Source organism: Gigantopelta aegis, chromosome 9 (assembly GCF_016097555.1).
Source record: "Gigantopelta aegis isolate Gae_Host chromosome 9, Gae_host_genome, whole genome shotgun sequence".
In the NCBI taxonomy this organism is placed as follows: domain Eukaryota; kingdom Metazoa; phylum Mollusca; class Gastropoda; order Neomphalida; family Peltospiridae; genus Gigantopelta; species Gigantopelta aegis.
In genome coordinates this window covers 66,689,723-66,716,936 of record NC_054707.1, presented here as the reverse complement: position 1 = coordinate 66,716,936, position 27,214 = coordinate 66,689,723, and the positions used below count along the sequence as shown (strand labels likewise).

The 27,214-nt window shown below is 39.6% G+C and overlaps 2 protein-coding genes across 2 annotated transcripts; one reads left to right on the top strand and one right to left on the bottom strand.

The window, feature by feature from the left end:
* Positions 1-1,225: 1,225 nt before the first annotated feature.
* On the bottom strand, positions 1,226-2,068 carry LOC121381707 (octapeptide-repeat protein T2-like). Its single transcript, XM_041511052.1, has one exon. It carries the CDS (start codon positions 2,066-2,068, stop codon positions 1,226-1,228), a length of 843 nt encoding a protein of 280 aa, XP_041366986.1.
* Positions 2,069-4,380: 2,312 nt separating this feature from the next.
* Positions 4,381-26,813, top strand: LOC121380351. The gene is made up of 8 exons (XM_041509134.1): positions 4,381-4,532; positions 5,397-5,490; positions 7,406-7,543; positions 8,773-8,987; positions 9,499-9,657; positions 12,970-13,093; positions 23,941-24,038; positions 24,550-26,813. The coding sequence occupies exons 2-8, from the start codon at positions 5,400-5,402 to the stop codon at positions 24,574-24,576; spliced, it is 852 nt and encodes a 283-aa protein (XP_041365068.1). The 5' UTR covers positions 4,381-4,532; positions 5,397-5,399; the 3' UTR covers positions 24,577-26,813.
* Positions 26,814-27,214: the final 401 nt, after the last annotated feature.

Genomic DNA, 27,214 nt, shown 5'->3' with positions numbered 1-27,214 from the left:
GCTGTATCCCTCTTCATCTGTCTCCCTCCCCGATCTGTGTTTCTGTCTCTGTATATCTCTGTATATCTCTCGCTGCATCTCTCTTCATCTGTCTCCCTCCCCGATCTGTGTTTCTGTCTCTGTATATCTTTGTATATCTTTCGCTGTATCCCTCTTCATCTGTCTCCTCGCTCCCGATCTGTGTTTCTGTCTCTGTATATCTCTCGCTGTATCTCTCTTCATCTGTCTCCCTCCCCGATCTGTGTTTCTGTCTCTGTATATCTCTGTATATCTCTCGCTGTATCCCTCTTCGTCTGTCTCCCTATCTCTCCCGATCTGTGTTTTCTGTCTCTGTATATTTCTGTATATCTCTCGCTGAATCTCTCTTCGTCTGTCTCCCTCCCCTCCCCTGTAATCTGTGTTTCTGTCTCTGTATCTGTCTCTGTATATATCTCGCTGTATCTCTCTTCATCTGTCTCCCTCCCCGATCTGTTTCTTCTCTGTCTCTGTATATCTCTGTATATCTCTCGCTGTATCTCTCTTCATCTGTCTCCCTCCTCCGATCTGTTTTTTCTGTCTCTGTATATCTCTGTATATCTCTCGCTGTATCTCTCTTCATCTGTCTCCCTCCCCGATCTGTGTTTCTGTCTCTGTATATAGCTGTATATCTCCTCGCTGTATCCCTCTTCGTCTGTCTCCCTCCCCGATCTGTGTTTCTGTCTCTGTATATCTCTGTATATCTCTCGCTGTATCTCTCTTCGTCTGTCTCCCTCCCCGATCTGTTTTTCTGTCCTGTATATCTCCCCGATCTCGCTGTATCTCTCTGTCTCTCTCCCTATCTCTCGCTGTATCCCTCTCCCGTCTGTCTCCCTCCCCGATCTGTGTTTTCTGTCTCTGTATATCTCTGTATATCTCTCGCTGAATCTCTTCTCTCGTCCCTCCCCGCCCCCCCCCCCCCCGTCTTTGTTTCTCCCTCCCCAATCCCTCCCCGATCTGTGTTTCTGTCTCTGTTTATCTCTGTATATCTCTCGCTGAATCCCTCTTCGTCTGTCTCCCTCCCCAATCTGTGTTTCTGTCTCTGTATATCGCTCGCTGTATCCCTCTTCATCTGTCTCCCTCCCCGATCTGTGTTTCTGTCTCTGTATATCTCTGTATATCTCTCGCTGTATCTCTCTTCATCTGTCTCCCTCCCCGATCTGTGTTTCTGTCTCTGTATATCTTTGTATATCTTTCGCTGTATCCCTCTTCATCTGTCTCCCTTCCCCGATCTGTGTTTCTGTCTCTGTATATCTCTCGCTGTATCTCTCTTCATCTGTCTCCCTCCCCGATCTGTGTTTCTGTCTCTGTATATCTCTGTATATCTCTCGCTGTATCCCTCTTCGTCTGTCTCCCTCCCCGATCTGTGTTTCTGTCTCTGTATATTTCTGTATATCTCTCGCTGAATCTCTCTTCGTCTGTCTCCCTCCCCAATCTGTGTTTCTGTCTCTGTATATCTCTGTATATCTCTCGCTGAATCTCTCTTCATCTGTCTCCCTCCCCGATCTGTTTTTCTGTCTCTGTATATCTCTGTATATCTCTCGCTGTATCTCTCTTCTTCTATCTCCCTCCCCGATCTGTGTTTCTGTCTCTGTATATAGCTGTATATCTCCCGCTGTATCCCGCTTCGTCTGTCTCCCTCCCCGATCTGTGTTTCTGTCTCTGTATATCTCTGTATATCTCTCGCTGTATCTCTCTTCGTCTGTCTCCCTCCCCGCCCCCCCCCCCCCCCGATCTGTGTTTCTGTCTCTTTATATCTCTCGCTGTATCCCTCTTCGTCTGTCTCCCTCCCCGATCTGTGTTTCTGTCTCTGTTTATCTCTGTATATCTCTCGCTGAATCTCTCTTCGTCTGTCTCCCTCCCCAATCTGTGTTTCTGTCTCTGTATATCTCTGTATATCTCTCGCTGTATCTCTCTTCATCTGTCTCCCTCCCCGATCTGTGTTTCTGTCTCTGTATATCTCCGTATCTCTCGCTGTATCTCTCTTCATCTGTCTCCCTCCCCGATCTGTGTTTCTGTCTTTGTATATCTCCGTATCTCTCGCTGTATCCATTTTCTTCTGTCTTTCTCCCTCTCTGTCTCACTGATTATCAATATTTTTTTGTCAAAGCTATTTGGTACTAATCTGATACGAAGAGCTACGTCTTTTAAAACGAAACAACTCATCATAACTGCATATGTACAAACGCATATACAGTAGATAAACATAATTAATATTCATACATTTTGTTTGTAAACTCGATTTTAAAAAGTTTGCATCTCTTTCATAGTGTGTAGCCTTCAGTTAATTATTTATCATACCACCATTAGCATCGTCGTCGTCATAATTATCATCACCATCATCATTATCATCGTCACCCGTTATCATCATAGTTATTAGGCCTATGACTTCTTTCATTTGTTCGTTCATTTGTTTGTTCATTCATATATTCAGGCATGAAATCTATTTATACACATTTTTGTGCTTGTAAGCACGCTGTCACACCTCCGCTATCTGGGCTGTCTGAAGAGTGGGTTAATGGTTAGTTGTTAGTGTAGTGGCCTTGCACCTACCCACCGAGTCGTCAAACTCGCTCTGATGGGAGCCGGTACCGGGATGCGAACCCAGTCTCTATCAGCCTTAAGTCCGATGGTGTGTGCCGAGGCCGGTGACCTCGTCCATGCATTAACGATTTATAGTCATCAATTGCATTAGAGTGTGGTAGAGTGAATGAGTGCGCATGTGTATATATTATGTGAACTTGTGTGTTTATATATGTATGTTTACTATGGTTATAAGGGAACGACTCGGAAAGAAAATAATCATTATTTGTTTTTAACGCAAGATTCAATAAATTATTTTAATTTTAAATATAAAAAAGAAGCTATTCTAATAATTCAACTAATGGCTGAATATCAGTATTTTATTTGTAGGCTAGTAAGGTCATATATGATGATCCCGTAATCGTTTTGTCCTATACAAGGTTTTATCATTGATTTTGATTCGTCAATATAGATTTATTTAGGGAGGAAAACGGTTCTGTTTAGCTCTGTTAACTTTCGCAAAATTTAAAAGAGGGCCAAATCGAAGATAGTCGCCACCATAATCTAGGTAACAGACAGAAGCATGGTTTTGGCGTCTATTTTGGTTATTTTTAGTATATTAAATACAGTGAAAGAAAACAAATTATCACAGTCAACGTGGTTAAGGGAAGAAGCTCACAATGCAATTAATAGTCCTATTTCCTCTCCATTAAATGTTTCATCATGTATAAAAGAAAAAAGATGAAGACCTCCTTTGAAATATTATATATGTTTTTACTCTTCCATGCATAAGTTAAAGATTTGAAGCAAAAAAATAGAACAAAAAAAAAGAACAAAAGAAAAAAGCGATTCTTTGGAAAAGTGCATTTAAAAGAAAGTTAAACAGTTTATTTTGTTTAACGAAACCACTAGAGCACATTGATTTATTAATAATCGGCTATTGGATGTCAAATATTTGTTAATTGTGACGCATAGTCTTAGAGAAGAAACCCTTCAAATGTTTCCATTAGTCACAAGGAATCTTTTATATGCATCTTCCCACAGACAGGATAGCACATGCCACGACTTTTAATATACCAGTGGTGGCTGGAACGAGAAATAGCCCAATTGGCCCACTGATGGGGATCGATCCTAGACCGACCGCGCATCAAACGACCTCTTTACCACTGGGCTAGATTCCGCCCCTTTAAAAGAATCATTGCCACTAATTTGGAGTAGGCTAACAGTAACATGTGCGGCCGTAACAAGTTTCGTCTCGCGAAGTGTAATAGGTCTAGGTGTCATCTAACAGAACTAATACATGTATTACTTAATGACGATATGCATTATACGTTGGGGTGTTGTTGAACAAACATCACCCATCCATTTCCAGGCGCGTGTGGAGGAGTGGGAGGGGGAGAGAGGGTTTTGAGGGTAAAAAAAACCCGCATCCAGCTCAAGAAAATGTTCTTCTCTTTTTTTTAAATATATTTTTAGGGGGAGCATAACTTAAACCCCCTTCTGCTAAAATCCCTGCACACGTGATTTCCGTCCAGATTTTAAATATACCGCCTACACATCAGCTGTTTTGGGGGCCCACCGCTGTGATACGTTTGTCATTCAGATGAGTATAACCGATGTCACAATTATATTTTAATGTGACAGTGTTCAACATGTATTCATCTATTCTTAGAAATCGTTTTAGTGTATCACGTTTTCTCTTGATTTATGTTCTTATTACTCATTTGTCTTCCACCAATTTTATTGAGCCATAAAACACGAAACTACAGCTTTGTAGCCATCGCATAAACATGTTACAACATTAGCTTTTAATACAGACTGATTGATTCAGTCAGGGTGATAACCTGCGCCCCCTATTTTTGTGGAATATCCTAAACATATGCAATGGAAAAAAAACTACAACTCGGTGTTACATTAGTCATTATTTAACCTGCAATAAAACATTAGCAGAAGTAGTCTAAACCAGCATACAGTCACGGACCCTAGTTTTCTAGGTACGTACCTTTTTCTGTTTTGCATGAAAGTTAATGTTTGTTTTGTTTAGCAAAACCACTAGAGCACATTGATTTATTACTCATCGGCTATTGGATGTCAAACATTTGGTGATTTTGACGTATAGTCTTAGAGAGGAAACCCGCTACATTATTCCATTAATAGCAAGGGATCTTTTATATGCACCATCCCACAGACAGGTTAGCACATACCACATCCTTTGATATACCAGTCGTGGTGCACTGGCTGGAATGAGAAATATCCCAATGCGCCCACCGACGGGGATCGATCCCAAACCAATCGCACATCAAGCGAGCGTTTTACCACTGGGCTACGTCTCGCCCCTCTGTTTTGCATGAAATTGGGGGAACCCATATTGGGGGTGGGACATCCACACTATGTATATATGTATGTGTGTATGTATGGATGGACGATTTGATAAATTTAAAAGTTAAAAAAAAAAAAAAAACGTTTGATGGGGGGGGGGGGGGGACTACAGAGCAGTTTTTCATTCTTATCGCGTTGCGTCTTTTTCCAAAATTTCCTGAATACGCCCATAATGCACTCATTTAATTAAACAAGCCCATTGGGCTATTTCTCGTTCCAGCCAGTGCACCACGACTGGTATATCAAAGGATGTGGTATGTGCTATCCTGTCTATGGGATGGTCCATATAAATATCCCTTGCTACTAATGAAAACATGTGGCGGGTTTTCTCTCTAAGACTATATGTTGCAATTACCGAATGTTTGACATCCAATAGCCGATGAATGTGCCCTAGTGGTGTCGTGTTTTTTTTTAACACAGGAGGCCGCAACTGAAAGCTTGACTAAAGTTATATTTACTGTTTGGTTTTGTGTTTTCAGACAATGGCGTTGACGTGCCTACTGGTTCTAGCACTACTGTTGTCTGATGTCCAGAGCAAGTTCGACAAGTACCAGAAGCATGGACTCCCGTGGGGTACGTCCACAGACGTTCGTCAAAAGTAGTTTTAACAACAGTTTTATCAACCCATTTTCTCTGGTTATTGCCCCCGTACTTCCCCTCTTTGACGTATGTGCTCCATTTTTTTTTCTCCTTTTTCTCTCTACCCGTATTCTTCATATTGACAGTTCCATCTATTCTTTTCTTCCTTTGCCTTTACCTCATTTTCTCTCTCTCTTGTTTCTACCATACTGTTTTCATTAATTCCCGAGTCCAACGTTCCCTTTATATACACCTTACAACTTTTTCTCCATCTTTACCAAATTAAATAGGTTTAAAATAACCAAAAAACTGCTAACACAAAAGGCGACAAAAGCAATGTACTTTATCCTATCAAAATCTAAAGACAATAACTTTTCAGTTGAATGTAAATTAAAATTATTTGATTCCATGGTTGTCCCGATTCTTTTATATGGATGTGAAGTATGGGGCCATGAAAATATTGATATTATTGAAGCTATTCATGTTAAATTTTTAAAACACATCCTACCAGTAAGGAAAGGAACCCCACTATTCATGATATACGGTGAACTTGGAAGAAAACCCTTTAAATTAATTATCCAACAAAGAATGATAAGTATCTGGGCCCGAATTCTTTCTGGAAAACAAACAAAAACATCCCTCTTATTGTATAAACTAATGTTACACGACTCTAACATATCTGGATATAATTATAAGTGGATAAAACACGTGGAAAATATATTTAACCAACAAGGTATGACCAGTATTTGGATGTCACAAAACGTTTCATCTATACCACTACTCATTCATCACGTTAAATTAAGACAAAACAATCAGTACCTACAACAATGGAATAGCGACATAGCTTCATCATCAAGGGGTAAAATGTACACCACATTTAAAGAACATCTAACATTAGAAAAATATATTATAAAATTACCACAAATATCCTGGACTACGTTACAAAAATTTAGAACATCAAACCATTACTTACCAATCGAAACAGGACGATGTAACAACACCCCAGTAGAAAGCAGACTATGTACACTATGTAACAAAAATGACATCGGAGACGAATTTCACTATCTACTTACATGCTCTTTCTTTAATAACTCCCGAAAAAAATTGTTAAAGCCATATTATTATAACAAACCCAATATGCTGAAATTTAAACAATTAATGACAAATGACAAAATAAGTCTTCAAAACAAGTTGTGCAAATTAATAAAAGAAATTACGGATAAATTCGGTAAACCTTAAAAAGAAATGTCTCCCAAGCTTATGCTGTCTTATTCCGACTACTACTACTATCTATGTTTGTATATATATATACATGTATATATATATATATATATATATATATATATATATATATATATATATATATATATATATATATATATATATATATTATTATTACTATTACTATTAGAAATATATTTCATTTTGTATTATTATTCTTAGACCTTTTTTGTTTTGATATTGTACATATAAATGTTCTCCTGTAAATCCCATCTTGTCACTGTCATATAATTATTGTTAATGTACCTCATATGCCGCTGAATAGCGGCCTGAGTGAAATAAAGTTCTGTTCTGTTCTGTTCTGTGCACTTACCATTATGCCGTAAACAATAAACTCACCGATTTCGCTTCTTAAGATTCGTACATGTTTGTTGTTGTTGATATTTACAAAGTATAAAGTAAATGTAAATATATTCTGCACTAGCGTTGTTCCTGAATACCAAAGTGGGAAAGCGTATTCAAAAGATCTGTTTTTGCTAATGGAAAAATGTAGCGGGTTTTCTCTGAAGAATATATGTCGAAATCAACAAATGTTTTGACATCCAGTAGCCGATGATTAATTAATCAATGAGCTCTAGTGGTGTCGTTAAACAAAACCAACTTCAAATGTTTAAACTTTATTTTGCAGGATGTTTCCACCTTGCTATTCCTGAACATCCGAGGTACTACACGAACATATTCTCCGGGCACGACATGCCTTGTGCAAGAGGTACAGTCTTCAGCCAGAAGGCGTGCGTCTGTGTGCATGCACCCATCCGGGTCAAAGGTCAGGACCGTTTCACAAACTTTCATAGTTAAAAGCAAATTATTTAATAGGTCAGTTAGATATTTTAACTTCAAATATTTGTTCTTCTTTAAGAAAACGTATCACTTATAAAATAATAACAACGACGATAACTAGATTTAATTATTTTAATGTTCTTATACGTTTTATAAAGATTTTGTCTATAAATACATATTATGAGGATATGGTAAAAGTACTAGAATTTAAAAAACAATTGGTTCTTGACAGAGGTTATTTTGGGAGAGGAGAGGGCACTTTGGGACATAACTCGTTTTAGAATAGTATGGTACAATATTTAAACATATAATTTATGTTTGACATTTTGAGGTGTGTTTGCGTGTAAGGCTGATATAAATACACCATATACGATTATTTCATTGCGGCTGGCCGCATGCGTTTTGCAGACGCTCTCGTTGAAATGATTTTAATCGGACCGCACACACGCGCCGCATCCAATCTAAAAGCTCATATAGATAGAGCGCGGTGCGTGTGTGCGGTCCACTGTTGCGTCTGGAGCATTCATTTTGTACATATACAACCACTAAACAAAACTTCCTGGGCACGGACTATTTCTACCCCCTCTCCTGGTAACATCTCCCCCGTTTTTTTCGGATAGACTATGGGGCAATTAATTGGTAAAATTAAAAATGGTATATTAATTTCTTTCTTTTGGGCAGCCCAATCAAATGCGAATTTTTTTTAAAAATTAAAATAAAACCTAGAGCTCTGTATTTAGTAGTGACACTTTTTGGAAAATCGCAAAAAAAATTGTTAATTAATTATATTAAAGTTTTTTTATTTTTAGAATTAAATATCAAAATTGTCCCTTAAAGTTTTCTGCCCCGAGTCAGGCCACTGGCATCCAGAGAGGGGAATCGGGATAGACATGCTCGAAATCTTCGTGGTATATGAGCATGTAAAATTTTTCGAGTCAAGTCAAGCATATATATACTATAAAATTATGTCATTGCGGCTGGCCACATGCATTTTGCAGACGCATCCAGACGAAGCTAACGACTCGTTGGGAAGGTGTAAGACCACAACACCCTCTTCTCTCTCACTAACCCACTGTCCTGGACAGACAGCCCAGATAGCTTAGGTGTGTGTGCCCAGGACAACGTGCTTGAACCTTAATTGGATGTAAGCACGAAAATAACTTAAAATGAATTGAAGCTAATGTATTTTGATTGTTTGATTGCTTTGCTTCACAGGTTGTCGGTCTGCATACTCACTGACATTCAGTAAGGACGAAATCATGTTCGGTGTCCCGCTAGCGTACAAGCCGCACAGGATCAAGTACAGGGACGGTTTCGGGGTGTTCAACAGGTGGTCGCAGCTCAAGATGTGGCGGTACAAGGGCGCGCCCTACGGGAACGAGATTCAGTTACAGATTCGCTTTAAAGACATGTCTGACCAAAAAATACAGGTCAGTTAAAAGTTTGTTTTGTTTAACGACATCACTAGAACACACTGATATTAATCATCGGCTATTTGATGTCAAACATTTTATAATTTTGAAATTTAATCTTAAAAAGGAAACCAATAAAAAAAATTCTATTGGTAGCAAGGGATCTTTGATATATGCACCATCCCACAGACAGGATAGCACACCCCACGGCCTTTGATATACCAGTCGTGGTGCACGTGTAGAACGAGAAATAGCCCATTGGGTCTACCAAAGAGGATCGATTCTAGACCGACCGTGCATCAGGGGAGCGCTTTACCACTGGGCTCCGTCCCACCCCTTAAAGAGACAGAAAGAGAGAAACAGAAAAAGAGACAGAGTGAAGGAAAGAGAGATAGAGAGTTGGAGGGAGCCGAGTACACTACTATTACGAGAGAGAGAGAGAGAGAGAGAGAGAGAGAGAGAGAGAGCGAGAGAGAGATTCTCGTTCTAGGTTTGATGTATATTGTACATACAAGATGGCTATTTCCAGGTGCTGATTTCGAACTGTGGGACGAGGAATCAACCTGAGATTCCTTCTCTGCTCGTGTTTATCGACAAGACAAGGACGGTGTTGAAGAGAGATATCATCAGGGTCTTACTTAGGACAACGCACAACAGGGAAGGAGTGCAGATCGTGGTGCCGTACAAGGTAGGCCGTACACATTATCTGTTATGTTGTGGACAGTCTATGGCGCAAAGTCCAATTGTCTCTAATCCGTATACGTAATCGGTGACAATCATTTTCTATGCAGATTCAATTCATGCGTCTCCATATTCGTGTGCGTGTACGTGTACGCATCAGGGATCGGTAACACAAAGCACTCTTAACACTTACGTCAGACGTACGCCACCTATTATAGTGTTCAAGATTAACGGTATCCCAATATCCCGGGGATACCAGATTTTAATTTTGGATACCAGACTTCAGGAATCCAGTATCCCGCCGGGATACCATGTAATGTTGTGGTTTTTTAATCCTGAGTTTTTATTTTTCATTGAAACAATGTAAGTCGTCACTTACGGATGAAGTTAAGTAACAGTATTTTCGAGTTCGTACCCAGTCTAATGCCACACTGGAGCAAAAGCGGCATAGCAAAAGACTGGGAACCGCTAAGTCACTATTGTTTTTCTCGTTCCAGCCAGTGCACCACGACTGGTACATCAAAGGCCGTGGTATGTGCTAGCCTGTCTATGGGATGGTGCATATAAAAGATCTCTTGCTACTAATCGAAAAGAGTAGCCCATGAAGTGGCGACAGCGGGTTTTCTCCCTCAATATCTGTGTGGTCCTTAACCATCTGTCCGACGCCGTAAATAAAATGTGTTGAGTGCGTCGTTAAATAAACCATGTCCTTCTTCTTCTTTTTCTGTTGTGTTTGTTGGGATGTTTCCTTCCAGTCTAAGCTTTCCTTAATTAGGCCTAGTAATTCCAAAGTCGATAAAAACACTGAAAAGGCAAGTAGCCATTATAAAATGTTTTCAACCAATACAGCTTTTTGTTTTATTTATTAAAATTAAAATTGGCTTGCTTGCTATATCTGAATGTCAGGTAACCATAAAAGTGGGATATTAAATTCTCAGGTTGGATACCAGATTTTGAAATGTTAGATTTCATCTGGGATACTGCCACAAATGTTTTAATGTCGAACACTGTATTATGCATTGTGTACGTCTGACGTATGTGTTACGAGTGCTTTATGTTACCGGATCCAGATAACTATCACGGATCGCAGACAAGCGGATTACGGTTAAAGCTGCAGTGTCTGGAATATTTTTATTATTTAAGCATTTAAAATAGATGATCCAGTTCTGTTTGGTACATAAAAGGCCCACCACATCGCTATAGTTTCGCAATGCTCGCTTATCTACATTATCTAGGTCAACTGCAAACCGAATGGCCAGCTTGTTTTTCTTCAATTAGCGGGACGCCAGTAGAACTGGGAATTTACGCGATTGGCGCAGGCTCTGAGCTTCTCACGTGATTTTAAACAAATTTAACTGTCTTGATTGAGGGGTCGTCTCATACCTCCAAAATATATTTATATCCATAGAGGTATGGTACAATACCTTTCCAGGGGTCGGTGGAGGATTTGCCTTGAAATTTTGACAGTGACAAGCGGTTGGCATACGCGTTACATGTAAGGGCGTGTTAATAATTACGTAACGCTCTAGGGGTAGAAGAAGAGGGCGGTATGTTCGATATACGTAACATTTATGAAGAGTATATGTTATTTTTATTCATTGCTTAGATCTAAAAATGTGGTGTTTTTTAAAATGCGTGGTCGGTCTAGGATCGATCCTCATCGGCGGGATTGTTCCAGCCAGTGCGCCTTGACTGGTATATAAAAGGCCATGGTATGTGATATCCTGTCTGTGGGATGGTACATATAAATGATCCCTTGCTAAAAAAAAAATAATAATAAAAAAATATTTTTAAAATATAGCGGGTTTCCAAGGCGCGTGTGCAGGGATTTCAGCGGGGTTGGGGGTTATAGACTGTGTTGAGCGAAGTTTATATGGGCCCATCTTCCCCAAGAAAATATATTTCAATTTTTTTTTTTATCTTGGTCAGGGAAGGGTTTCGACTCCAACCCCCCCCCCCCCCCCTTCACATGCGCCCGTTTCCTCTCTTAGATTATATGTCAAAATTACCAAACGTTTGACATCCAAAAGTAGATGATTATTAAATCAATATGCTCTAACAATTTGAATTTGTCGATTTTACCACACGTAAAATTAAAAAGTGAAAACGGTCATGATCAATGTGTTATACAAACTAAACTTTGAAAGTTCTACTAACACTTTATAAAATATTAATTCTTAAATAGGAAGGTACGATTGTCGATAGTACGTTGTCAAGATCAAAACCGGTTTTAACGAAAGAATAGTACGTATCCTCAACCGAACGTTCTTTGTACAGCGCAAGAATTCTCATTTAATTTTTTGAGACGAACCCTACAATTTCAAATCCACAAACGCATCTGTTAACTGAAACCGGCCTCGGTGGCGTCGTGGCAGGCCATCGGTCTACAGGCTGGTAGGTACTGGGTTCGGATCCCAGTCGAGGCATGGGATTTTTAATCCAGATACCGACTCCAAACCCTGAGCGAGTGCTCCGCAAGGCTCAATGGGTAGGTGTAAACCACTTGCACCGACCAGTGATCCATAACTGGTTCAACAAAGGCTATGGTTTGTGCTATCCTGTCTGTGGGAAGCGCAAATAAAGATCCCTTGCTGCCTGTCGTAAAAAGAGTAGCCTATGTGGCGACAGCGGGTTTCCTCTAAAAACACAGTGTCAGAATGACCATATGTTTGACGTCTAATAGCCGATGATAAGATAAAAAATCAATGTGCTCCAGTGGCGTCGTTAAATAAAACAAACTTTACTGTTAACTGAAATTGACAACAGGCTGTCGTTTGTGGTTTGTCGAGCAATGGCCGCACAGGCGACGAATCGAGCGTATACTTTTGACGTTCTCCGTTCATAGCGAACACCTATGAATTTGTTAAAAGTGCAGTTGAACTTGTATTTCATATTTGTGCATGATATTATTATATGATAACCAGACACTGTAACTTTAAACGGAATTTGTGTAGACGGAGAGCAACGTAGCGTCAGCAGCGCGTAATTTGACAGGGAGTGGACACTTTGCCAAAGTTTTGAGTTTGGGACATTAATTTATATAATAATTTTATTTGGGCCCCAGTCAGCGTACTAGGACTAAATCGCGGGGCATTGAATATCGCGGGACAATGAATATCGCGGCACAATTGAATATCGCTGAAAGTGATCAAAACGCACGGCTCGCGGGGTCTCACTGCACTACGCAACAGTCCGTCTTTGTTTTTTATTATATGCAGCGTATACGAAGCTTGGCTCATTTGCCTTCGGCATACTCAAATTCCTCTCTTTACAAAATCATGGACCCGCCCCTGATAATGATTACGTATCCTGTTTCCAGAAGGACAGATTCAACACTCTGGTCGTTCTGTACGCCAAGAACAGTCTGAATGTGAGGGTGGACTACGAGCAGGTCAGCCGGTTCAAGCCTGGTGGAACGATAATACAGTCCAAAGAACTCAAAGGTTTGTACTGACCACAAACATCCCGTCACAACTAATAACAGAGTTGCGCATTTAGGGGTCAGATCGCAATACTATAACGCAGGGGACTATCGATACTGAAGTGAATCTGTGTTAATCATGTCGAACACGTCAGGTGTATTTGTCGACATGCTCCTCAGCGATTCATACAATTGCCAAGTAGCCGCTTCCATTCAAAGAGGGGATGTTTTTCTTTGGGGGTTTTCTATGTTGTTGTTGTTGGGTTGGTGGGGGTTTTTGTTTTTGTTTTTTGTGTGTGTGTGTGTGGATATCATAAGACGAGTAGTGTATTAAAACAAAGCTTTCTTTTTCGCATAAAATCATTTTCTGCTGCAACAAACACCAGATTTGCCAGAACTTTAGCCTATATCCAACGATATTCTCAACATGTTACAGTACGGCTATGTGGTATCTAACTAGCTCGAGTCACCTCCAGCCCTACCCCTTATTGATATTGATATTGATCAATATCAATAAGGGGTAGGGCTGGAGGTGACTCGAGTTAGTATCTAACATATGTTTATTTTGACATTTGGTAGGTAGATAGATAGATGAAAATAAAACGCATGCTGCTACGTTTAGGCTACTCCTGCCAAACAGAACAATGGGTATTTTATATGCACTTTTTTACAGGCAGTACATACCACAAACATTGATGGTTAGGACGGGGGGGGGGTGAACTGACTGGCTCATCGAGTGCGAATGACATGATAGCGGACTACGAACTTAACGACATCTAACGAGACCGATAGAATAGGGTCGCACAACACTTATTACTTAATCATTGTCGTACATAAATATGATTGATCATTGTCGAGTTGTGAATGAATGCAACACTGGTGAAGATGGATGAAGTTTACTGTTCGTATTTAACTATTATCACCGACGAAAGATGAGTAATTCTTGAGAGAAAAAAAACCCACGACAGTTAAAAAGTTAAAGTTTGTTTTGTTGAACAACATCACTGGAGCACATTGATTTTTAATCGGCTATTGGATGACAAACATTTGGTAATTTTGATATATAGTCTTAGAAAGGAAACCCGCTACATTTTGTCCATTAGTAGCAAGGGATCTTTTATATGCACCATCCCACAGACAGGATAGCACATACCACGGCCTTTCATATGCCAGTCGTGGTGCACAGACTAGAACGAGAAATAACCCAATGGGTCCACCAACGGGGATCGATCCAGACCGACCGCTTTATCAATGGGCTACGTTCCGCCCCGAAACACGACAGTTTAGTATAATTGAAGTAAAATGTTTCAAAAACTTTGGTGCAGTATAGTATACAAACATCTGGATTTTGAGGGTCAACAATAGCAATGTCTGTCTCATAAAAGTAATACTAAAACCACAAAGAAAACTATGCTCATAAATTTTAATTTAAGTCTAATTTAATTTTAAAATCAATGTGCTCTAGTGGCGTCGTTAAATAAAACAAACTTTACTTAATTCAAGTTTGTTAATATCGGTACAAAATATATCTAACTTTTTTTCGATCTAAAATACTCCACAAACTATGCCTGCTTTTACCGTGCAGTAAGTTCGAAACCTGTCAGTTGTTGTTTTATTGTTAACCAATACTTTTTGCAATACAGCAGTTATGAGCAAATGGTCGGGTTTTTTATTTTATAAAATGGCACCTGAAACGAAACTACTGTTTGCATATTAATCATATTCTATTCGACTACTAGGGTGGGGGGTGTGGGGGGGGGGGGTAGGGGACGATTTTTCCCCCCCAACAACCTAAAATGGCAAACAAATACGGTTACGTTGTTGACAGATTTACTTTATCATAACAAAAACCTGTGGCAGAAAAATAACCCATTAAAACGAATGTCAATATTGCTTTTTGCGCACTGATGCAAAAACAATCTAGCCAGGACCCGAAAGGATATGCTTAAGCATGTGAAATTCATGGTAGTGCAATTCCTACAGATTATGGGAACACGGCAAATTTCTTAATATGGAATATCCTGATGATTAACGTATAGATGAAAAGTCAGTCTTCGACATTAATGTTTGTGAACAATCAGCCACATTGGCCTCCAGACATAGCTGGGCGTTTGAAACAAGCAGCCATCGATCATTATCCATACATGATACTTAGCTACACGTTTTATTTGATGCCTTCAGCTTTGAATGCATGGCAAGAATAATTGTCTGCAAGAAAAAATAAAATATACTAAGTTTTCGTTGGGGGAAAAAAAAACTAAGAGATAAAATTATTATGAATGGGAATGCGCCGCATCCAATCTACATGAGCATCAACTCTTCAATTACCTTGACCTATCACTAAATCCAGTCCATACTCTTAGTCTTTACACAATGCTGGTCACTGGTTCAAGCCTGGTGGAACGATAATACAGTCCAAAGAACTCAAAGGTTTGTACTGACCACAAACATCCCTTCACAACTAATAACAGAGTTGCGCATTTAGGGGTCAGATCGCAATGCTATAACGCAGGGGACTATCGATACTGAAGTGAATCTGTGTTAATCATGTCGAACTCGTCCGGTGTATTTGTCGACATGCTCCTCAGCGATTCATACAATTGCCAAGTACCTGCTTCCATTCAAAGAGAGGATGTTTTTCTTTGGGGGTTTTCTTTGTTGTTGTTGTTGGGTTGGTGGGGGGTTTTGGGTTTGTTTTTGTTTTGTGGTGGGGGTTTTTTTTTTTGGGGGGGGGGGGTGGGGGGGGGGGGGATATCATAAGACGAGTAGTGTATTAAAACAAAGCTTTCTTTTTCGCATAAAATGCATTTTCTGCTACAACGAACACCAGATTTGCCAGAACTTTAGCCTATATCCAACGATATTCTCAACACATGTTACAGTACGGCTATGTGGTATCTAACTAGCTCGAGTCACCTCCAGCCCTACCCCTTATTGATATTGATATTGATCAATATCGGTAAGGGGTAGGGCTGGAGGTGACTCGAATTAGTATCTAACATATGTTTATTTTGACATTTGGTAGGTAGATAGATAGATGAAAATAAAACGCATGCTGCTACGTTTAGAACAATGGGTATTTTATATGCACTTTTTTACAGGCAGTACATACCACAGACATTGATGGTTAGGACGGGGGGAGGGGGAGGTGGTGAACTGACTGGCTAATCGAGGGCGAATGACATGATAGCGGACTACGAACTTAACGACATCTAACGAGACCGATAGAATAGGGCCGCACAACACTTATTACTTAATCATTGTCGTACATAAATATGATTGATCGTTGTCGAGTTGTGAATGAATTCAACACTGGTGAAGATGGATGAAGTTTACTGTTCGTATTTAACTAATATTACCGACGAAGGATGAGTAATTCTTGAGAGAAAAAACCCCACGACAGTTAAAAAGTTAAGGTTTGTTTTGTTGAACAACATCACTGGAGCACATTGATTTTTAATCGGCTATTGGATGTCAAACATTTGGTAATTTTGATATATAGTCTTAGAAAGGAAACCCGCTACGTTTTTTCATTAGCAGCAAGGAATCTTTTATATGCACCATCCCACAGACAGGATAGCACATACCACGGCCTTTCATATGCCAGTCGTGGTGCACAGACTAGAACGAGAAATAACCCAATGGGTCCACCGACGGGGATCGATCCAGAACGACCGCTTTATCAATGGGCTATGTTCCGCCCAGTAACACGACAGTTTAGTATAATTGAACTAACATGTTTCAGAAACTTTTATTTATATATTACACAAACATCTGGATTTTGAGGGTCAACAATAGCAATGCCTGTCTCATAAAAGTAATACTAAAACCACAAAGAAAACTATGCTCATAAATTTTAATTTAAGTCTAATTTAATTTTAAAATCAATGTGCTCTAGTGGCGTCGTTAAATAAAACAAACTTTACTTAATTCAAGTTTGTTAATATCGGTACAAAATATACCTAACTTTTTTTCGATCTAAAATACTCCACAAACTATGCCTGCTTTTACCGTGCAGTAGGTTCGAAACCTGTCAGTTGTTGTTTTATTTGATGCCTTCAGCTTTGAATGCATGGCAAGAATAATTGTCTGCAAGAAGAAAAAAAATACACTAAGTTTTCGTTGGGGAAAAACACAACTAAGAGATAAAATGATCATGAATGGGAATGCGCCGCATCCAATCTACATGAGCATCAACTCTTCAGTTACTATCTGTCGCACCATTTTAGTCATTGCAGCATGACACAAGGAATACATTATCTGGAGACGAGATAGATGTTACAAAACAAACATTTTTCAACAGCAGTGTGTGTGTGTGTGTGTGGGGGGGGGGGGGGGGGGGGGGGGGGGGGGGATAAAATATTATTTTTGAAATTCAAAACGAAACCATTCCTGTCATGTTATGCTTTAGAATACCTTTCCAAAGATCTATAACACATGCGTTTAGCATCATTTATTACCCCTCCCAAGGTCACATGTAGGTTTATAACAATTCGTAATTAGAAAATTGGTCATAAATGTTTTAACATCTTGTTATAAAGTGTTTTTTATTACTTGAATATGCTTTAATGAGTTACTAAAATGTTAGGGTTTTTCTGTCCCACGACTGGTATAAACAAAGGCCATGGTATGTACTGTCCTGTTTGTGGGAAAGTGCATATAAACATATCTTGCTACTAATGGAAACTGTACAGACTTTCGTCTGAAAACGTGTTAGAATTACCAAACGTTTTACATCCAACAGCCGATGATTAATTAATCAGTGTGTTCTAGTGGTGTTGTTAAACAAAACATTTTTTTAAATTTTATATCTGGACAATATTGAATATACAGATTGTCTGTAAGTCTGAAAGTCGGTATGTTTTCTAGAGTATCCAACAATAACTGCAGAATATGAATCAGTTCTCTTTTCTAGCAAAGTGTTTAGAACAATATTATACATCTTTGTTGTTTTGACGCAAGACTCGGCGACTTTTTTCCAGCATCCTTTTAATTGTTTAATTGTACGATTTCGGGTGCCTTGAATTGCATTGAATTTAGTGGGTATTGTTGTCCACACACGTTCTATTTCCCTGTTACTTCTGCTGTTTGTTGGGGTTTTTTTTAATCCTCGACAACATCCCTATGTTCACTAATAATAGAAATAAGTGTTTCTCGTTCATATAAGGTATAATTGTTTCTACGGGCTGTCATTACTGGCAAAAAGAAACAAAACATGAACATATGAAGGGGTACATGGAATGTCCGCTTCATGGAACAGTCTGGTTTAGTTGAGCGAGATAATGATTTCGCACGAGAAATAGGATCTGAAATGAATCGTGATTTATTATGAACTAGGCTTAGTTGATCTTGACCGAAGGTTTAAACCTAGCTGCTTTGAGCAGTCAACGAGAAATCGGGCCTTAGTCTTTACACAATGCTGGTCACTTGAGCCTCTGTCCAATGTCTACGTCATCGACACCAATCCAGCCGTAGTTGCAGTACTGTATGACCACTGCGTCCTTCCAGCTTGAAGTGGGTGGTGGTAGTACCAATATTATTAGGTACACCCTCTAAAATATGGAGAATATGGAGATGTCCTAGCCATGTTTGGTCAACCGGTATATTAAAACTAAGTATAAAAACCAGTCTGGTGAGCTGCACTCTTCGTCGGAGATATACAAAGTAAAGTTTGTTTTATTTAACGACGCCTCTAGAGCGCATTGATTTTTATCTTATCATCGGCTATTGGACGTCAAACATATGGTCATTCTGACATTTCTTTTTAGAGTAAACCCGTTGCCGCCACATAGGCTACGCTTTCCGAGCACATACCACAGCCTTTGATGAACCAGTTGTGAACCACTGGTTGGAACGGAAAATAGGTTATACACAGTAACCATTGCCTAGATATACTAGTATGCGGTTCAATGTCACTATTGACACTAGACTAACACTAGAGTACAAAATTAATTAATGTATGAATTGTAGTATTTAAAAATAAGCATATAATAATTTAGCTAGATACCAAGAAACATATGTCCGGTAAATATTAACCTGGAGAAATAAAATCACTTAACTGCTTAATAAACTTATATCAGGTGGAGAAAGACACAAAAGATTATTTTTGTCACATCTATTACACAAATATTGATGAGTTTACTGTGATCTTTTATGAGAAGGAATAGATCATTTGTTCTTGTTCGTAATAAAAATAATGTATGCCAAGCCACCTAGCTGAACGTAGAAATTCATTCTTTACGCGTTTCGAGAGATGAGAAATAGTGGAGTTGTGCCTGATCAGGGTATAAAATAGTATTGGAGATATCAGGTTTTGACTTTATGATGTAGATTTCAAAGATGTAAAACAAAGTTTGCAATAATTCAACGAAACATAACCAAGTAGCTTGAAAAATTATATTATATCAGTTTTGAGCAAAACCTGGGCCCCGTTCCACGAAGCGATCTTAGCACTAAGATCACCTTAGGGCATAAGGTAACTATGGACTTAAGGTGATCTTATAGCTAGATCGCTTTGTGGAACGGGGCCCTGGGGCCCTAATTCACAAAATTCTCTTAAGCTCTGCTAGACAACAAAGCATCCTCTTTGCTAGTCTTTTAGCGTTGCACTGTGAGATCGCAAAGTTCCGAGAGTTTAGTGAATTAGGCGCCAGACGTCTTAATGTGCAGCCATCTTGTGAACTGATGTCTTTTTCTAACTTCTGCATATCCATGTGGTAAACTGAATGTTTTACCGACTCGTCACGGTTCCACAATCCGAGATAAAAGCAAAATGTGTCCACATATTACTTCTAGTATCTGGGGTGAAATATGTTCGAAGACTTTTATATCTTGGGGCGAGACGTAGCCCAGTGGTCAAGCGTTCGCTTGGTGCGCGGTCGGTTTGAGATCGATCCCCGTCAGTTGGCCCATTGGGCTATTTCTCGCTCCAGCCAGTGCACCACGATTGATACACCAAAGGCCTTGGTGTGTGCTATCCTGTCTATGGGATGGTGCATATAAAAGATTCCTTGCTGCTAATAAAAAATAGTAGCCCATGAAGTGGCGACAGCGGGTTCCCTCCAATATCTGTGGTTCTTAACCATGTCTGACGCCATATAACCGCTCAGTGGTACAGCGCTCGCTCGATGCGCGGTCGGTCTGGGATCGATCCCCGTCGGTGGGTCCATTGGGCTATTTCTCGTCACAGCCAGTGCACCACGACTGATATATCAAAGGCCATGGTATGTGCTATCCTGTCTGTGGGATGGTGCATATAAAAGATCCCTTGCTGCTAATCGGAAAGAGTAGCCCATGAAGTGGCGACAGCGGGTTTCCTCTCTCAATATCTGTGTGGTCCTTAACCATGTCTGACGCCATATAACCGTAATTAAAATGTGTTGAGTGCATCGTTAAATAAAACATTTCTTTCTTTCTTTCCATATAACCGTAAATACAATGTGTCGAGTCCGTCGTTAAATAAAACTCTTTTTTTTTTAAATTATTTATATATATATATATATATATATATATATATATATATATATATATATATATATATATATATATATATATATACTCTTCAAAAAAAGAAACGCAAAAGGGTACAAATGGGTTATAACTCCGATTTTATGTTTCCTACCGGTTCATGCTTTGTGAATATAAGGTCATTGCATGTCCCAAACACATTCCCACGGTTACATTCGATAAAACGCAGCTACTGTACAATAAAGTTCCAAAATGTGAATATTCGCAAAAACGCAGCCACGTGCAAACCATGTCACCACTGCACGTGCGTTGTCTGCACGTGCAACATGAACACCGACAGTATAAAAGTGCAGGGTGTTCGCTTGCCTGGCCTCTGTATCTGGCCGACAGTTGACAATCCAGGACATGCCACGTCTCAGTGAACCGCAGAGAAACAATGCCATCTGCCGACTAGACGCAGGCGAATCCAGAACGGCCGTTGCCAGGGCATTCCATGTGTCCCCAAGCACCATCTCCAGACTGTGGGACCGTTACCAGCAACATGGATCAACACGTGACCTCCCTAGATCCGGTCGACCACGGGTCACTACCCCCGGGCAGGACCGCTACATCCGGGTACGCCACCTTCGGGAACGATTGACTACTGCCACCTCCACAGCCGCAGCAATACCAGGTTTGCGCAGGATATCCGACCAGACCGTACGGAACCGCCTACGTGAGGTAGGAATTCGTGCCAGACGTCCAGTTCGAGGTATCATCTTAACACCACAACACCGTCGACTCCGACTGCAGTGGTGCCAGATTCATCGACAATGGCCTCAACTGCGATGGAGACAGGTGTGGTTCAGTGACGAGTCCCGATTTCTGCTCCGACGTCATAATGGAAGATGTCGCGTGTATAGGCGTCGTGGTGAACGTTATGCGGCAAACTGCGTGCAGGAAGTGGACAGATTCGGCGGGGGTAGTGTCATGGTGTGGGCAGCCATCTCACACACTGGCAGAACTGACCTGGTCCACGTGCAGGGCAACCTGAATGCACAGGGCTACATTGACCAGATCCTCCGGCCACACATCGTTCGTTATGGCCAACGCCAACGCAGTGTTCCAACATGACAACGCCAGGCCTCACACAGCACGTCTCACAACGGCTTTCCTACAGAACAACAACATTAATGTCCTTCCTTGGCCATCGATATCACCGGATTTGAACCCATTTGAGCATCTATGGGACGTGTTGGACCGACGCCTCCGACAGCGACAACCACAGCCCCAGACCCTGCCCGAGCTGGCAGCAGCCTTGCAGGCCGAGTGGGCCACCATCCCCCGGGACGTCATCCGTACTCTGGTTGCTTCAATGGGCAGGCGGTGCCAGGCAGTTGTCAACACACGCGGAGGCCACACCCGGTATTGACTCCAGATGACCTTGACCTTGGTGGTGTGTCCTATCACTTGCTCACAATGGACTAGAGTGAATTGTGAACAATCCTGCAACATTTGGTAATTATCGGACTCGCCATTCAATAATTAAATCAATTCTCCAAATGTTACGACAATGTGGTTTTGCGTTTCTTCTTTTGAAGAGTATATATATATATATATATTGCTTAGCGTGCTCCAGTGTCTCATCTAAAGTAAAGACAGTAGTTACCTCTATCTAGCATCTTCTTGCACAGCTGCTGAAATGCTATGGTGACTTTGGTGTAAATGTTGGTTTGACCATGGGCATGAGTTCGACCCGTACCCCCTTCAATGGTTAAAGCAGTTTTAGGATAGGGTTAGGGTTAGTCTTTAGAACTCTTTCCGACCTTACCCAAGTCTCTATTTAATGATTTTCAAATACGTTTCAGTAGTTATGACGTTTATGTACAGGGGGATTAATATTAGCATCAGTGAACTGATCAAACAAGGGCGGTTTAGCACTACGAGAGATTACTTCCATGTTTTAGTGGCGATTTGATGATAAAAAAAAAAAAAAAAAAGAAAGAACAAAAAACCTCCCACAACTCACAAAACCTTGAAAAATAATACCACCCACCTTCGTTTAACACCCTATAGCCGATGTGTATTTTTGTGCTGGGGTGTCGTTTAATATTCAATCATTTGAAACACCCCTGTGGCCAGCAAATTCATTGTGTTCTGTCGAATCGCCGCAAACCTTTTCAAACAATTACATGTTTACGATCTTTGAGGTTATTCTTACATACAAAAAAATACACGCCCTGCGCGTGAATTTTAAGTTTTTCACATCATGAATGTGATAAAATCGGACCTTCATTTTGCTAAGGACGGAGTTGAAAAACTTTGATAACCAAAAAACCACACAACTAATTTCTAAAATGTATTCATTCAGTATAGTGTTTTAATTGACATGTACTTAATTCGTATACATTTTATTGCAAATGTAATTTCAATATATCGTACTTTTTGTGAGGACTATATTAAATCGGTATTTTCACAGAAATATTAGTACGGTTGTCGCACCTATGCACCCTATTTCAAGACAGGTCGTTGTTTTTCATGCGTTATATTTTGAACAGTTTGTTTCGTTTAACGACACCACTGGAGCACATTGATTAATTAATCATCGGCTATTGAACGTCAAACATTTGTTAATTTCTGACTCGTAGTTATCAGAGGAAATCCGCTACATTTTTCCTAATGCAGCAAGGAATCTTTTATATACACTTTCCCACAGACAGGATAGCACATACCACGGCCGTTGTCCAGTTATGGTGCGCTGGTTTGAACGATAAAAAATTCAATCAGCTGAATGGATCCACCGAGGTGGTTCAATCCTGCGACGTATTTTTAACAGTTCCAACGTTGGATATTGTAATTTCATATCATAATAATCCATGTTCACACAAGCGTAAAACCTCAAATTCGGCAAAATGTACTAACCTGAGACTTTTTTTCACCATGCATGTATTTCCATCATTCTACCATCAAAATTAGTTGTAATCCATAAAAAAAAAAAATAGGTAGCGATTCGTTTGCAACCCTATATAGCTGTTTGGTAGTATTGCTAATATAAATAAATGTTATCCAGATTCGAGTATTTTCGTTTACTTCGGGCAAAACCCAGCCTGCCTTCTTTTTAATGACGAAACTCAAATTGCCCTCTTTAGAATTTTGTGACACATTTACAAAATCCTGGTTCTACCCCTGAAATTTGATCAACCATATCATTTAAATCATAAGAGTGATCGCATTGTGTGATCGTATTTTACAATGCTTTTGTAATGAAGTGTCTTTAGCGGAATTAACTGAATATGTTTAAATGTCCTTTCTTTTTTATTAACGATTTATAACACGGGTTTAAAACTGACACGTGGTTTATCAGTATAGCTGTAACTGCGGAATATAAAGATTGGTAATTTTAACAGTATTTTATACTTACAGGTGACATTCTTAAGACCAATCATTTTCTCAGAATTGGAACTTGTCTCAACCCAGATGGATCATCGCAGGGTAACGGTTTTGAAGGACTCATCGACTGGGTAAGTTACCTAGTGTACTGAAATCGCGGTTTAATGTGTATAGCAGGCCAGTTAAAGAAGAGAACAAATATATGAAATCATACACATCTCTTCCCAGCTCCACGTAACTTTCTACAAGAGCTGATTTGGGGTGGGTAATTTCCTGGTATGAGGTGGGAAATCTTCATATGGATATAGCTTAGCTATATATGGCTAAATGTAACATGCTACCCACCTCCGTAAAATAATTAATCCGCCTCTGTACGTGATTTATATTTATATTTAACTACATCTCGAAATTATCTTATTAGCTCCTGTTGAAACGGTCAAAGTTTGAAGAACTATAAGCATGTTAACAAAAACAACTATTTACGTGTTCAGTTTGATGCACAATTTTGACAAATGCTATATATTATGGGCCCGTATTTGCAGCATGCACATTATGCATAAGTTAAAAAAAATTGCATACATATTTTAAAATTTTGGTAAATAAAATTATCCGACATGCGTCTTTTTTTCTTTTTCTTTTCAGTTCGACTTCTACCCCTGTCGTCCGTAAAAGAAAAGGCGCAACTTACACCAGATATTGTATGACAGTGCAACAGAACTAAATATTGGCTTCTGTGCTTGTGTGCAATGACTGGATATTATTAAATTGCCACAAAGGTGTGATTTGTTCATGGTGTATTGTTGGAGGTTTACATCACTCATTTGTATTAAAAAGGTTATGGTGTATTTTGTCATTTTTAAAACCATACCAAGTTGTTTATAATATCATTTACTAATGTAACAATGTCATGTTTTATCACTATTGAACTGCTTTATACATATCTGTTGCCATAAACCAAGGAAATAACAGCCCGAAACATGGTTTTAAAATGAAGTGTAATAAAAAAAAATTTGTTCTGTTACATAGATAGTGACTTTAGCTAGATGATAAAGAATGGCGTTTGATGTTAAAAAAAAAATGTGATGATGATTGCCCTTTCTAAATGGTTAAATAATTAAGACCCATAGTCAAAATAGAAACTTTTAGTAGCATGTACTCCATTTCGTTTTGGTTGAATTCAATAGTAGAGTCCTTGCACAAGGTGCGATGTTTTTCATGATCAATCCTGCTTAATAGACAGGCGTGGCCTGTCGAGTGATCAAAGTTCCACTCAGTACCTCATGACTGGCACACAAAAGACATAAACAGGCCTGTTTCATCCACCCCTTGACTGGTAAACGAATGACATAAGCAGGTCTGTTGAGTGATTCAAATTCCACCCACCCCTTGATTGGTAAACGAATGACATACACAGACCTGTTGAGTGATCCACCCTCTGACTGTCACATGAACTACATAGACGGGCCTGTTGTCTGATGTCCAAACCAGTATCCGTGACTGGCACATCAAAGATAACTGTTGCCATAGAATACACGACAGACTCGTTGCCGTTGACGGTTATTGAGAGTACACAGTATAGAGAGATGCTTGTGGGTGGTTCTCTCGCCGTCTCCAGACAAATAAGACATCTGTCAGACTTGTAGTATCCTTTGATTAAGCAGTTTACCACAAACATATATGAGTGGCATTCATGGTTATTTCACCGTTTTGACTGACAGTCGACAGTCCCGAGTGCCACAGCATAAGGGCCTAATTGCAACATCAAAAAGAATGTAATAACCATTCTTACCACCAGTACGTTTACGAGGTAACCGATTTGTACCACACCCTTGAATGACATTGCATGATGTAAAAATGACGTTTTATTGAATGCGTGTTCTCTTACAACTATTGACAGCATGTTGTGTGTGTGTGTGTGTGTGTGTGTGTGTGTGTGTGTGTGTGTGTGTTTGTGTGAGCGCGTGCATGTGCGTGCGTTTTTAATGTCACTCACCCCTGATCTGACTCAAGGTTTTTTTTAATTTATTTTTTATTTATTAATTGCTAAGTGGTACCATTCTCTCAAAATGGAATGTTTTTATTAAAATTAAAGTATTATTTATTTGACTCGTGTGTCTGAGTTATCTTTTCCAGGAAATTTAAGAATAGCCATAAACACACATCGACCAATTGCATCTCTGCTCATGACAGGAAGCGTTTAAACGTATGTGGTTATACAGATTTATTGCACACTTTTGTCCATGGGGAAACAACTGAAACATGGTACAATGTGCTGAAGGGCTATTAAACATTCCTACTTTTTCCATTTTATTAACTGCAATAAAACATTACAAAGAGGCCGAGTGTATTTGTATCACTATATCTGCCTGAATTTTTACTACCACCCATTACCAGTGATTGTCACATTAGTGTTGAAGTATATTTCCTCAAGTGCAGTCTGATGCAATAATGTGTGAAGAAGCACTGTGATTATTAACATGCTGGAAAAAATATCTTGTTTGAATATACAACCCCTAACTAGTTACAAGTTTTAACGACACCACTAGAGCACATTGCTTTATTTATAGTTGGCTATTTGATGTGAAACAATTGTTGTCAACCTTTACAAAATGCTTTAAAACACTTAAAATCATCCCTAAAACAGGCTTGTTCAGAAGTGTGAGCTGGTGTGGTCGCTTGCTGGACTGGATTTTGCACTTAAAGTTAGATGAATGTTGTATCATAGAAGATGATGGAACCAGTCAAATAGATTGAGTGTGCTCAGTCTTCTGGACAAAAGTTAACAGTTTATTTTGTTGAACAACACAGCCTGGCACATTTATTAATCATCAGCTATTGGATGTCAAACATTTGGTAATTTTGACATAGCCTTTTGCATTAGTAGAAAGGGATCTTTTATATGCACTATCCCACAGACAGAATAGCACATACCACGGCCTTTGATATACCAGGGTGTGGAATTTAGCTCAGTCGGTTGAGTGCTCGCTTGAGGTGCTTGCATCACAGGATCGAACCACCTTGGTGGATTTATTCAAATGATTTGGGTTTTCTTGTTCCAACCAGTGCACCACAACTGATCAAAGGTCAGGGTATGTGCTTTCCTGTCTGTGAGAAAGTACATATAAAAGATCCCTTGCAGCATTAGGAAAAATGTAGCGGGTTCCCTCTGATGAATTACCAAATGTCTGACATCCAGTAGCCAATGAATAATTAAGCCATGTGCTCTAGTGGTGTCATTAAACAAAACAAACGTTTGATACACCAATCATGGTGCACTGGCTAGAATGAGAAATAGCCCAATGGGCCC